This window comes from Actinia tenebrosa, unplaced genomic scaffold (assembly GCF_029948245.1).
Source record: "Actinia tenebrosa isolate PJP-AT-01 unplaced genomic scaffold, QUT_ActTen_1.0 PGA_scaffold4__44_contigs__length_22323623, whole genome shotgun sequence".
Lineage (NCBI taxonomy): Eukaryota > Metazoa > Cnidaria > Anthozoa > Actiniaria > Actiniidae > Actinia > Actinia tenebrosa.
Genome location: NW_028292581.1, coordinates 3,640,430 through 3,654,108, shown reverse-complemented (window position 1 = coordinate 3,654,108; position 13,679 = coordinate 3,640,430). Strand labels below are relative to the sequence as shown.

Here is a 13,679-nt window from a genome sequence, read left to right as displayed (position 1 = left end):
CTTTGAAAAAATTTCAAACATTTCAATTTTATTTCTCAAAATCGACCTTTAGGTGTAAAAGACAGCACATCGCATAAAGAAATCGATTGAAAATATCCGAACAATTAATAAATAACAAAATAAATACTAATTATGACGTAATTTATTTCTGCGGCTGTCAAGCGTGAATGATCTGCATAAATTATCCTGAGAATCAAAGTACAAAATGGCGGAACTGAACGAACGGAAGTAGGTTTCAGAGGTCTTTCCTGTGCCCTGTTAGTAAAAGCTAGTGCAAAATTAAGAATATGGACAAGTTTGAGCAGTGTTTTTGGGTAAGTCAAAGTCAGTGCATACCTGTCGAAGCTATAAACAAATTAAATGAGTCATAAAAACTCCAAATGCCTTGAATTTTGAAAGTCCACCGTTTATCCAGTGCGGACCAAATATCATAAACAAAGATTTTGCTTCCTCTGTATTTTTCTAGGAACAAAAGGGCTACGATGAGCTTCGTAAACTTTGCCGTCAAGGTAGTGACTTCTGCAAGGAAGTTGCTAATATTCTGAATGAAAGGTACTTAGTTTACCTTTGATTGATCAGCAATATTTATAATCATTATTCTCGTACATAGTTATACATCTATTTGTGTGATTTCATTCGTCTGTTTGCTTCTACCAGCTAATACAGAATTTATACTCCTTTTTTTTACTTCACATGTTTGTAGAATTGCTTTATTTGGAGTTTTGTACCTCGAGGTCTTGCAGATAAATACAAAGAGTATTATTAATCACATTCAATTTGAGCTTATGAGAAAACAACTTGTGTTTTTTCTTTGCATCGTGTATTGTTTACGGTAAACGTTTAGAGGAATTAACGTTGAAAGAGCTAAGGAATGGAATATTTGTACACATTATGAGAAAAATAGCCTTAAAAAAGTAGCCTTAATTCCAGAGCTTTTTCTTTGTCCAAGTACTGTTTTTGTACTTCAAAGGAAAATGCCCCCAAAAAAACTTCCATCGAAGTACATTTCTTCCGTTCGCAATTATTCAACGTTAATCAACAAAAGTTTGATAATCTTATGCTATTTAAATTTTGTTTTTAAGCTACTTAAATATGTTTTTGATCACTTGAGAATAACATGGAAAAAAACATGATACCATTATACACTTTGGATTGGGGAATATTTAAAAACATGGGTTACCAAAGCTTTCAAAGTTTATCCGTGGTATTTTAATATGGCTTTGTAACTAATAATTTATTTCTTCTCCTTAATAGCATTTAATGACGTCTACATGTAAATAACATCAAACTTTGTCTCAATTCTTTTAAAATCAACAAATATTTGCCATGTGTCCATGTTGATGTTTGTTTTTTAAACAGTGATATTATTACTATATTTAAGTTAAGTTACTTGGCTGTAAGGGATAGCTAATTCATGCACAATAATGATGGCAACCATCTGTGTAATTTTGGGTCAACAGGCAGGGACAAATCCAGGCATCAGTAAAATTACAAGGAATTTCCCATCAAACACAGGAAAAATAATATATAGTAGCCAAAACAAGACATTTGCCAAAGCTCAGGTCTTCCAACATATATCTTATATGTAATTTTCAGTATGAATAGTAGTGTTGATGATTATTCGGAAATATATATATATATGATTGCTAAAAATTGAGATATTTATAAGTATGATGAGTAAGTAGCAAACTGAGAACATGAAAATTTGGAAGAATGGAGACAGTGAGAAAATTGAAGATATTATATTTATAGCCTATATAACAGTTTGAAGCAGGCTGTGGAGGATACGAGGAGAAGGGGAAAGAGGATAGGAAATGGAAAAAGGAAGAGAGAGAGGAAAGTGGGAAGAAAAGTGAAACCTTCACGTGAACAATTTTCATTTTCTGAAGGCTATTCTCTGATTCAAGCATCAGAATGCACAACTTCAACAATACAAACACTTTGAAATTTCATGAAATTTCACCGGAACATGTGAATATTCTACGCAATATCAAGGCTCACCCTGAGTGAAAGAGAAATCAAAACTGGAGTTTTCATTTAATAACTTACTTCCATAGTTCTAATTTGCATATTATCCCATTTTCAGATCAAAGATTGAGCAAAATTATGCTGATCAGCTTACAAAGTTATCCAATAAGGCAAGCAAACTTGGTGGAAAAGATCTTTCTGGGTAAGGATTAAAAGTCTAGTATACTAAGTGAATTCCTATGTGCCGAGGGACCAAGGGGTGTTATAGTTGATTGTTTGATTTTATTTTACAGAACTCTACAGGCAACATGGGAGAAGCTTTCCAAAGAAATAGAAAATGAAGCAGAAGTTCACAAGTAAGGATTTAATTGAGAACAAGATTACGGTTTGAAGTATTTGGTGATTGCATAGTTTCATTTTGCAGCAGTTACTTCGGGCTAAGTTGGAATCAAAGTTCTCAAACTCTTGTCCTTCATAAAACAAATCAAAATCAAAATGTATTGCTTTTGTGACTCATATCAGCCTAGAGATAAAAATGATGATCATCAAGTAAATAAGAATAAATAGAGTGAAGTCATTAAGCCCGTGCAATAGATATTAGACTAATACACATTAGTAGACCTTAATTCCATTGTCTTCTTTTGTGTCTATTTGACTATTATTACATGTTGACTAATAATTTTTATTTCATGGGCTAAATGCCTTCACTCTATTAAATGAGTTTTGTTTCTTATATCTACCTATACTACTCCTTGCAGAACCCTAGGATATCAATTACATAATGAAGGCTATAAACAAATGAAGGCATTTGTGGAAGGTCAAAGTAAAACTAGAAAGACTGTAAGTATAACATTAGCCTAAAGTACTATTGATTCTTGATTCTTTTGTTTGCGGAGCCATAGAATATCGAATGTGTCACTATCAGTGTCTACACCCAAAAGCCTTAAGGTAGGAGTGTTTACTAAGAAAATACAAGTGACAAGTGTAATATCCAATAGTGTTCCACTTAAAAGCATTGTAAAAGTATTTAATCCTGAACCATAGTGACTTACAAAACGTTTTGAAAACTGCCAAAATAAATACAACACTATTCTTGCATTATATGATTGGCTGTATTTTCATTGGTGTGGTTAGTAAAACAAATTACATGCAACTTTTTTATTGAAGCATTTTAAAAGGGCTTTCAAATAAGTTTAAGATGTGCTATAACCCATAAAGACATGCCAAGGCCTATCTACATGCTGCAATTTATGCCTGATTATTTGCCGGAATTTTTCAGGAAGCAAGTCGTGTGTAAAGTTTAGTAGGCTTATATGAGAAATTCTGTGACAGTGCTACAATTCATTCAGTACACACAGGATTTATTTCTTGATTTGTGTTTCCTACTTTACTGCACATGATACTTACTATGGTTTTCTTTCATTCTCTAGGTTGAAGCTGCAGTTGAAAAATCATTGAAAGCTTTTAATGACAAAGTAAATGAGTCTGTTAGGGTATGTTGTGAGATAAAGTTCTACTTTGAAAATGGTTAACAATGAATGTTGTGGTTAATTCAGACAGAATTTTCTTATTCCCTTCACAGGGATAGCCTTTGAAAAGACACTTAAAGAAAAAATAATACAAAAAAAATTACTTAAGTTATAGTTGGAATGGAGATATAAGAGGTTAACCCTATTGACAATATCTCCTAAGATCCAATTGCAATTTAGTGATGAGTATTTTCTTATGGATGTTTGTGGTGCAAGGGTGGGGTCTAATGTTAATTTTTCTGAGTTGCAATGGTCTGGTATTTTCTGTAGTATTACAAATTACAACCAAGACATTTGACTTTTTCTTCTAAAGGCCTGTCTGTCATGCAATGTTTATGGGAACGTCTGTTTACTTAAACATTCCTTTCCAAGAATTGACCAATCTGCATAAACCTTTAAAAATTGAAATAGAGAGAATAAGAGAAAAATATCAAATGCCCTTGGCAGGATTCGAACCCACGTCTTCGGTATTCTAATTTGATGTGTTAACCACTACACTACAAGGACCAACCACGCTGGTAACGCAGCCGGAATATGAAATGTAGGGTACTCGTGAGGATCCCAGAGCGATATTTTTTCTATAGATAAGTTGAACACCGTAGATATGTACGCAAAGAATAGACATAGTATAGTAGTAATAAATTATGCGTTCGGTGTGTATATAATGAAATAGAGAGAGTAAGAGAAAAATATCAAATGCCCTTGGCAGGATTCGAACCCACGTCTTCGGTATTCTAATCCGATGTTAAAAATTGAGGTTGGTGAATTCCAATTTGATTGATGGGTTAGCTGTGCCCTGACTTTGGTCAACCCAAAGGTCGTTTTAAGGGTATTTGATAAAATTTAAAGGTTGAATACAGCTTGCCAATAAAATTTTAAAATGTGTTAAAAATATTAATTATTTGGTTATATCTTTTTATACTTCTGGCACACAGGCTAAAAAGAATTCTTATTCCAAAGCAAAAGAAGTAGAAACTTTACATGAACAGCTAGAGGAATTTCGTCTGGGGAGAGGTAGACCCATCTCAGAGAGGGATGTTGTGAAGGTAAGTAGTAGATTGAACGATTAAGGTATTTTTCTCATATCTAGCCACTAAAAAAATGTGCTCATTTGAGTTGCTGGTGTTTAGATATTAGATGAAAGTTGATATTCTTAAAGAAAATTAGAGTATGTATACGATTTTGTTTTTCTCTTATCCAGCTGATCTGAAATTATAGTGACGTAGAAACGAACGTCACTGCAAAACTGAGGCATTGAGCCTGTGAAAAATGACCAGCAAAAAATAAAAACATGTCAACCATTGCAATAAAAATATATATACCTCGTTAATTATTGCATCACTGTTATCAAACACTAATTATTAGCAAAGTTATTTCCTCTTCGTTTGGTGGCCTGGATATCCATAATTATTATTAATTTGAAGAGAAAAAGTGACAGCTCTGTTTTGGAAATTTTCTCCATTCTGATTAACTAATAATTATGTTTTATCAAATCACCTGAATTTGACATGCCTATATAAGTCAACTAGTACAAAAAGTTATCAAATATGGATATGGAACACTACTTGTGTTATGATACAGTGATACAGTCAGTTTTACAATATGCATACTGTAAAACACTTCTTGAGCCAATCTATTGGAAATAAGATTTATTTTGATCACTTAATGCTTATTTTTAGAGGGTTTGAAACAGTAAAAAGTCCAGGAAATAATAACCTGAAATGGTTTGGGTGTCCTCACTGTAATCTTTTTTTTTTTTTTTAAAAAAAAAGGAACTTAATGATTGGTTTTCAAACTGATGTATTAATTCTATTCCTATTGTAGCTTGAAGGAAAAATTAAGAAAGCAAAAGAAGCATCTTCCAAGACTGGTAAATTATTTTGTTTGATCATAAAAGTACAAAAGAAAAAAGATTTTTCCTGAATTTGCTTCATAAGTGATGGCTTCAATTAGAGCTTGGAATTGATTTGTTTATACATTTATGGTATTTTATCAAGTCCAACCTTAACTTGGAGCTATTGTTTCATTACTTACTAAAAGCAAATTCAGGTCACTCAAGCAAATTTGGGAATGTTCTTTTAAGGAGTTTAAATCACCTCTTGAAATGCCTTAAGACATTTCTTACTATCAATATTTAAAAAAAATCATATTCACTAATATGGTCATTTTCCATCTGTGGATAGATAAAGAGTATAGAGATATCTATAAGAAAACAGAGAGGACCAGGCTAGAGTGGGAAGCAAGTATGAGTAAATGTTGCCAGGTGTGTTGTGACATCAATGACTATACTTTATAATACTCAAAAAAAACTCCAACATTTATTCATACCCTGAAACAACATCTGGACTGATCAAAGTCAGGGCATGTTTAAGCCACAGATCAAATTGGAATTTAGCATACATGTACATGTTTCTTGGAGGGAGGAAAACCACAGAAGCTGGAGAAACCCCTTGAATCAAGGGAGAGACCTAACAAACTCTATTCACGTGATGCTGGATGTGGGAAACAAACCAAAATATCCACTTTACACCACTGCTACACCACCCTTGATTCCTACGCTGCTCTAAGTCCTGTTTTTTTTTAATGCAGTTTTTTTGTTGTTGTTGCTTAATCTGTCTCAACAGACTTGTCAAAAATTAGAGGAAGAAAGAATTGATCATCTTAAAGAAATTTTCTGTTTGTATTCAAACATGCTCGCTGCAGTTACACCACAGCTCCATCAGGTATTGAAAGAGTATCAGTTTTAAATTTGTCAAAAAAGAAAGCATTTATTGTAGTAATAGATTTTTTGTTACAATGTTTTGCAGCAGTAAGTGGATTTTGCAAAACTTATATCAGCTACCTGATATAGACCCATTCAGTTTGAATGTGCCACCATTTTCCCATTTCAAACAATTTTTCACTCCTTTAGGAATGGGATGCTTTGTTCATTGCCTATCTATGTTGTATTTTCTCTATTGTTATGGGACAAAATTTAGAAAAATGCTCATGGGAATGACATGTGCCATGAATTGTAAAAAGAATGGCACCTAGATTCTTAATAGAGTGTATTATAATAGATTTACTTTCTCATCAAGATTTATGAAAACATTCAACAAGAATCATCGAAAATTCAACCAGTAGAAGATGTAATATTGATGGCAGATACAAAGGGAACGCCCAGGGAACCAGCAGAACAGATACTTTATGACTGCTTCGTAAGTTCCTCTGTATATTTTTTTATGATGTTTAGAAAAGAAATGCAAGCCATTAATTAAGAGTAATTCCAAAGATGAGGTAGCCTAGCCTAGCCTAATTTTTTCCATCCATTTCATTTTTCCACATGGCTATCATCAAAATAGCATATTAAATATTCTTAAAATTTAAAAAGTTTAAAAACTAAAAAAATAAAGCTTACATGTAAGTTAACAGAGTTTTTTTTAATTCAGGAGGAGGACTTAGAAAATAACATGAACTTTGATAGAAGAAAAGAAATATTGGAAAACAAAATAAGAGTCATGACAGCAGAACTGGAAAAAGAAAAGAATGCTAAAGAAGGTAATGGTACAGGGGTGGATCTAGGGGGTGGATCTATCTACCTCCCCCCCACAGATAAGATATCTACTGTATTGTTGGTGCTTGGGTTTGTGAGGGCCCTGATAATAAACGTGCACCCTGTCTTAAAAAGTTTCCTGTGTTTTTCAGTGAGTATCATTTCTTTGTTTGATGGTTGTGCATGAGAAGAATCATGAAATCAACATGGATTGTGGCTCAAATAAAGAATATTATTCTCAAGAGAATGAAATGACTTAAACAAATTATTAATAAGGTCTATTTTCACCCATCTCCCCATGTCTTCAAATGATTTATAAATATACCTAATTATAACTTAATACATGTTACATTCAGGAATCAAGACCCTATTGGAAACCTATACTGATAATCCTGAATATACTCATCAAGAGGGGCAACAAGATGTTGCTACACAATGGAAGCATGTAAGCCAATATAGACATCTATTTTAATGACTGTGAAAAGATGAAAAAACTTACTGACGTTTTGGATGTTAGTCCTTCGTCGGAGTAAATCTTTTACTCCGACGAAGGACTAGCGTCCGAAATGTCAGTACGTTTTTTCATCTTTTCACGGTGACGTATAATTTACCTTTTCATCATTACTGTTTCATTAGAAACACCGACGCAGCTCACACTAGTTTTTAGCTAGTTATATCTTCTTATTTTAATGACTGTTATTTTAGAGAAGGTAAAAACCTATTAACCACAAAGAGTGAATTAGAATTGTAGATTTTATACGAAGGAAGGAAGAGGACCCCGTAAAAAACTCTTGTAGCATAGGAGAGCACAACACATTGAACAAACTCAACTTGTATACTAGGCTCCGCACCTGGGACTTGAACCAAAGACCTCTTGCACCAACTTAGTATAGATGGTTTTAGCACTTAACAAGAGTACCAAAGAGTTAAAGAGGGAAAGTCAGCTGTACTTTTGAAATGGGATAAACGTAGAGAGTGAATGAAAGAAATAGCTAAAAAAAGGAATCTTAGCATATCAAGTACTTTCAACTTTTGAAATGGGATAAACGTAGAGAGTGAATGAAAGAAATAGCTAAAAGAAAGGAATCTTAGCATATCAAATTGTAGCTAAAAAAAGCTTGAACAAGTCTCTGGCCCAGGAGATTGAGCAATTTATTACTCCCTGATTTTTGACAAAATGTTAAAAAATAATTAAATTAGAAAATTTAGAGAGGTGGTGAAGACATGTTTCAAAAGGATAGAAAGTATCATTAGTTTGGATCTTATGAATGATTTAAACTGCTACTATAATCATCATTTTTTCTAGGCTACTGCTGTGATTGATAGTTTACAAGCCAGTCTGTTTAAGCTACAGTGTGCACTAGCAAATGTCTGTGGCCATGACAAACCTACCCATCAACTGATGGATTATATCACTACAACAAGAGACAAGCAGGTAAATATCACATATCAAATTGACTGTCAGGACAATTTCCAACAAAGTATTTAAACAATGGAATTAGGGTCTCTTAATATGTATTAATCTAATAATCTATTTTTTTGTGTTGTCTCTTGTAGGGAGTTGTACAAAGTGTACTACGGATTCCTTTGGATAGAGTTGCTGGTCATTCCCATGATCCATTGTATGATCCACATGATACCCACATAACAGGTACTATATATGACTTCTGAAATCATCTTGTTTACTATAGGCATGTATGCCAATAGTAGGATCTTATAGGACAAAGAGGGTCTAAATCCCAGTTTTAGTTTTATTTTGAAGTAGGTTTGCTGGTTGTAAACAAATAAAAAAAAACAAGCTATTCAAAACAACTTTTTTTTCACAATGGAAAAAATTCCCATTTTCCTTTTAGTTATTCTATTTCTTGTTTCCAATTTTTATTCCCCATGCAAATAAGAGCACCTCTGACAGTTCCTGTCTTACCCCTTTATCGATGACCCTCTAATGACTTTGCTTCATTGACTGCAGATGATGAATTTGATGATGAATTTGCAGCAGAGACTGGTATGTACTGATTATTATTTATGTGAATATTCTTTATTAGCTTCACCTAGTTTGTATCTTTTATCTTTGAATGCAGGCATAACGTTTTGCAACAATTTTACATTGAATTGACTGTACACTTGTATAACTTTAAAAACAGGCCTACTCTCTCCCCAGCCCCTCCAGGGTCCTTTATCACATAGAAATCCTAAGCAGTAAAAGATAGATTTATAAATGAAATGTGTTTTTCCCCCAGTTCTGTGTCAATGTAGAGTTCTGTATGAATTCATTGGTGAACAAAGTGATCAGCTGACCATTAGACCTGGAGAAATTATTAACGTTACAGAAAAGATGAATGATGGCTGGTGGAGAGGAGAAGTCCATGACATGAAAGGCTTCTTTCCTGAATCTTATGTGGAACAAATTTAATAGCAACCTATTTATATGGTACCAAATATACCAAAAAAATAAAACATAGGTCTTACATAATTATCAATTTCAAGTTTGTACACAATGAAAGACCCAATGAAATTGACTATTTTGAAATTTGATGAAGAAAAAACAATTGTATTGAAGTTTACTCTAGAAAAAATTAACCTAAACAACTGTCAGATATAATTCCTACTAGAATATGGTCAGGAACCTAATAGTTGATGTTGGGGCTTAACCACTAAGAGGACAAAAATCAATTTCAACTCTCTTTAAAGTAGCGTTGTGGCAGAAACAATATCAAGCTTTTAAAAAACACATGTAGTACCAAAGCATATAGCCATAACATGGTCATTGAATGGTCATTATTCAGTGATTGTTCAAGGGCTGTTGAATAGGCAAGACAACCAGACATATTTAGAAAAGTTTCAGGGAAATTGTAGAAAGTCCTGTATTTTTGAATTGTCATTGGGAATCACCAGATTCCCAGATGTTAGAGTTGTGCAATAATATTATTATAAAAGCATCTGGGGATAGAAAGCATACATACTTACAATAAAAAAGTTAAAACAGGCAACACATCCACTTTTTGTGTCTTTTTTGAATACCAGTGTGCAGTAATCTATAGCTGCAAGACATGCATTCCAACGGATGTTTTAACATTCTAGTGATTTCCATAGTAAATTGGTTTTGATAGGTGCAAGTAATTAGATTTTAAGTTAAGAGCCATGAAAATATTGTAAAAAAATTAGGTTTAAAATAATGTGCTTGGAAAATAATTATTGTTAGTAACGTGGTTACAGATGAAAAATATTTTAATGAGTTATAACATTAATGTCAATGAAAATTTACATAAAGGTTAAGATGCTAGACCAAGGGTCGCAGGCCTGAGGTCTTGAATTTCAATGCTAAGCCGAGCGCCTGCGTTTTAACTGGTTTAAAAACCAACCAATCCAATTTCAATGGAAAACCTGTCCCTGGTTTTGAATTCAGCCCTGCTCTCCCTTGTTAATGTCACCCTTGTTAATATATAAAGTCGCCCCCAACTTTGGACAAAGGTTAAATTTAGGTTTTCCATCGAAATTCAAAGCCCACATCAAACAATAAAGATAGGGGGTGGTCATTAAATAAAGTCTTTGCTGTAAAAGAATGTATTTTAGCATTTAACAGTATTTTCCCTTCCAGGTGAAGTACTTTTTTTTCTTAGTTTACTTTAGATAAATTATGTAATAAAGGAGAAGGAACACAGTCAAGTCAATCTGTTTTGAATTATGTGCTCTCACTGATAGAAATTATACAAGAAATAAAATCTTTCAGAAATTAAAATCAATGGTGATTAATCTTTAGTTTAGCTTGGTCTGCCTGTACACTATTTCACCCACTTTCTCTAATAGCATAAAATACTAAAAAATCTAGCTATAGTTTTTGCTAAGTATTATGTACAAATTACCTGACGCTATGTAAAAGATTTTCTCTCCAGCCTTCTGCTTTAGAGCGTTCCCTTGAACTTCTTTCTCATACTTATAACAAATTTGGAAAAGTTGTCAGTCTTGTTGAGTTCTTGGACCATGGACTCCAGATCTTCAACCTCTGGTACACAGTCTTTAACTAATAATCGAAAGGTCACAAACTACCATCAGACATTAAATTGTATTGAGATTATAAATACGGGATACCTCTCACAAGTTTATATGATCATACATTTTCTTCTGCAGATACCACAGGTAAGTTGAAACCACAGGGACTCCAATTTGAATAAAAATAAAAGTAGAAAATATACTAGCATCTGTATGACAACTTTGAATATCAACTTCTTTTTCAGATAAAACAAATTTATCTACAGCATGACATTACATTAAAAAAAACCCCCTATCATAGCTAGTTTCTCACCTGAATATTGCTTATCACTGCTGACTGAGACGGTAAAGAAGAATGCCTTTTCCCAGTCATTTGGATCAATACACTTGAACACAAACTGGAGATGGTCCTCTGTGTAAAAAAAATGACACAAAAATAGAAATCTTTCAATAGAGCATGATAAAAATACATGGTTCCAGTTTTATGCTTATTGGGGACTAAGCCCTTAATGATTCAGAATCACAGCAAGAAAACTACATTGTTACAAGTGGCAATTAATGCCTTAGTCCCTCTCCAAATCAAAACTTTGCTTCTGATAATTATAATACCAGAGAGATTAATCTGTGGACCTCATACTCACCATCAATCTTCTTGAAAGTCAAAGCAAGCCTGTCTTCAAAATACTCAGTGCCTTTAATGAACTGTTTTAGCTTAAAATTTGTGGCATCTTCTATAGCACTTATTTCTGCAGATAGGAAAAATAGTATATATGTATGTAAGAGCATGAAGAGAAGTATTAGAAAAGGATACTTTTGATGTGATTGAGTAACTATGTTTAAAGTATAGTAAGACTAAATTCAGGCATACTCCATCAATGGTAAGCTGTGTGTACAAAATGACTTCTTTTCATCAGAACATCGTGTGTGAAGTTCAGGTAATGATAAGGATGATGTCCTTCAAGATAATCACATGTGGATGAATAACAAGGTTATGCTGTTATCCTGAAATCATGTGAGACAAGTCAGAGTGCAGCAGAAAATAAATAAACCTTTAAGATTTCCACACACCCCAGGGATTTCATTAGAAACTGACATTTGGTGAACTCTGATGTCTACTTTCCAAGCCACCTACTTTGGCCATTCCACATCCCAATAATATTGTCCTGGTAATAAAGGTTTTCAGCTGCCTATTTACAATAATAGACCTATCCCAAATTCGCTCGACTGGCCATGAAACAATGGTTTAAAGTCGAGGTTGAACTTGATGAATAAAAGAATCAAGTTCAGTCTCGACTTCAAACCATTGTTTCGTGGTCAGTCAAGCGAATTCTGGATAGGTCTATTAAAACATGTTTGCATGCCTTAAACTTGAAATCTAATGAAATCCCTGAAACCCCTAAATAGTTTTTAAAATAATGGCCAGTCAACAGACAATGTTCAACAAATATTTGCACTTGTCAAGCCAAACACCTCTTATGCCAGTCCTTTTGACTGGTCACATTGATGTCCCCGGTCAGCATGTCCGACCACTGAGCAGCCATTATTTTTAGACCTGTTTTTGGACCATCACCTTCCCTGATGGGTCCATATTCACCTTGCTTTTCCTTTGCTAGATGCTCTTCTTTTTCATTCAAAATCTTATCTTCTTGTTCCTTCTTTTCCAATAGAGTGGTTGCACAAATCTGTAGCTCTCGAAGTTCTTTTTCCAGAGAAGCTACCTCTTCAGCCTGCTGCTGTAAAACTTTTGCAAACCAGAAACAAAATAAAAGGATTTTAGATATCTTTCAAGTAAGTTGGAACTTCAAACTCAACTGAAATATCATCAATATCTTAAGACTGGCTTCCCATTTTTTATCCCATCCACTTTCCCATTTCCCATATTTACAACAAATGAATGAGTTAATTCTTGGTATACTATACAATTACACTTTCATAAAACAAGGGGACTCTAAATCTGGTTTTTCCCTCTTTCCTTGCCCCTATGACCAACGTTTTGCCTACAGCTAGTACGCGTTTGATTCGAGACGTTACTAACTCGATTTGCATTCATCAATAACTATTAAAAGAAACAAATTTACCATTCACGCAACAATTCCACTGATAAATAAAAAACAAGATGCATATATATGTATATCAGCTTAGTAAATTATAAGGTAAGTTATACGTAAGTTATACGTAAGTTAGTTATACGGTACAGGTTCACTACTAACTTTCCAGCTTCTTGTTCGAGTCTTCGTTGTACTTCTTTAATTCTTCTTCGAGGTGAGCAATGGTTTCTATTAATTTTCAAACAACAGAAGCTCTTTAGCTTTAAATAAATTCAATATCTAATACAAGCCAATGCTCCAAAAATACCATACATAAAGAAATAAAGAACTTCAACAAGAAAACATATTTGTCAACGGTCGAGCCAGAGACCAAGAAAGTACCTTTTCCTGACCCTAACATTTCCTTATGTTTCTCCGCTTTCTTATCAAGTTCTGTCTCAAAATGTCCTTTCCATTCACCAATGAATTTATCTTGGACCTGTTTAAGGCTAACTTCCAGCTTTTGCAGTTCTTCTTCAGCCATTTTTCTGGTATTTTTATTAACAAACCATGCATAAAAGAACGACTTTTTGGGCTTCGTTTTCCGCGCCGGGACAAACATCGACCAATCAG

General features: G+C 33.6%; 2 protein-coding genes across 2 annotated transcripts; one reads left to right on the top strand and one right to left on the bottom strand.

Moving 5' to 3' along the window:
• Positions 1 to 189: 189 nt before the first annotated feature.
• On the top strand, positions 190 to 10,768 carry LOC116302873 (nostrin). Its single transcript, XM_031712267.2, has 17 exons — positions 190 to 314; positions 467 to 552; positions 2,087 to 2,170; positions 2,262 to 2,324; positions 2,727 to 2,808; positions 3,399 to 3,461; positions 4,433 to 4,543; positions 5,322 to 5,367; positions 5,681 to 5,760; positions 6,122 to 6,220; positions 6,575 to 6,694; positions 6,926 to 7,034; positions 7,386 to 7,474; positions 8,336 to 8,464; positions 8,587 to 8,680; positions 8,999 to 9,034; positions 9,270 to 10,768. Exons 1-17 carry the CDS (start codon positions 288 to 290, stop codon positions 9,440 to 9,442), a joined length of 1,491 nt encoding a protein of 496 aa, XP_031568127.1. The 5' UTR covers positions 190 to 287; the 3' UTR covers positions 9,443 to 10,768.
• On the bottom strand, positions 10,240 to 13,647 carry LOC116302874 (kinetochore protein Spc25). The gene is made up of 6 exons (XM_031712268.1): positions 13,449 to 13,647; positions 13,230 to 13,295; positions 12,614 to 12,760; positions 11,661 to 11,765; positions 11,333 to 11,431; positions 10,240 to 11,050 (listed from the first exon to the last, which is right to left on the bottom strand). The coding sequence occupies exons 1-6, from the start codon at positions 13,588 to 13,590 to the stop codon at positions 10,932 to 10,934; spliced, it is 678 nt and encodes a 225-aa protein (XP_031568128.1). The 5' UTR covers positions 13,591 to 13,647; the 3' UTR covers positions 10,240 to 10,931.
• Positions 13,648 to 13,679: the final 32 nt, after the last annotated feature.

What these genes read in the sequence shown, in the direction of transcription:
- LOC116302873 (XM_031712267.2), top strand. Translation starts at nt 288, where the DNA reads ATGGACAAGTTTGAGCAGTGTTTTTGG. An exon ending in AGTTTGAGCAGTGTTTTTGG is followed by an intron (nt 315 to 466) that starts GTAAGTCAAAGT and finishes GTATTTTTCTAG; the next exon opens with GAACAAAAGGGCTACGATGA. An exon ending in TTACACCACAGCTCCATCAG is followed by an intron (nt 6,221 to 6,574) that starts GTATTGAAAGAG and finishes TTTCTCATCAAG; the next exon opens with ATTTATGAAAACATTCAACA.
- LOC116302874 (XM_031712268.1), bottom strand. Translation starts at nt 13,590, where the DNA reads ATGGCTGAAGAAGAACTGCAAAAGCTGGAAGTTAGCCTTAAACAGGTC. An exon ending in TCTAGCAAAGGAAAAGCAAG is followed by an intron (nt 11,766 to 12,613) that starts GTGAATATGGAC and finishes TCCTATCTGCAG; the next exon opens with AAATAAGTGCTATAGAAGAT. An exon ending in CAGTGATAAGCAATATTCAG is followed by an intron (nt 11,051 to 11,332) that starts GTGAGAAACTAG and finishes TTCGATTATTAG; the next exon opens with TTAAAGACTGTGTACCAGAG.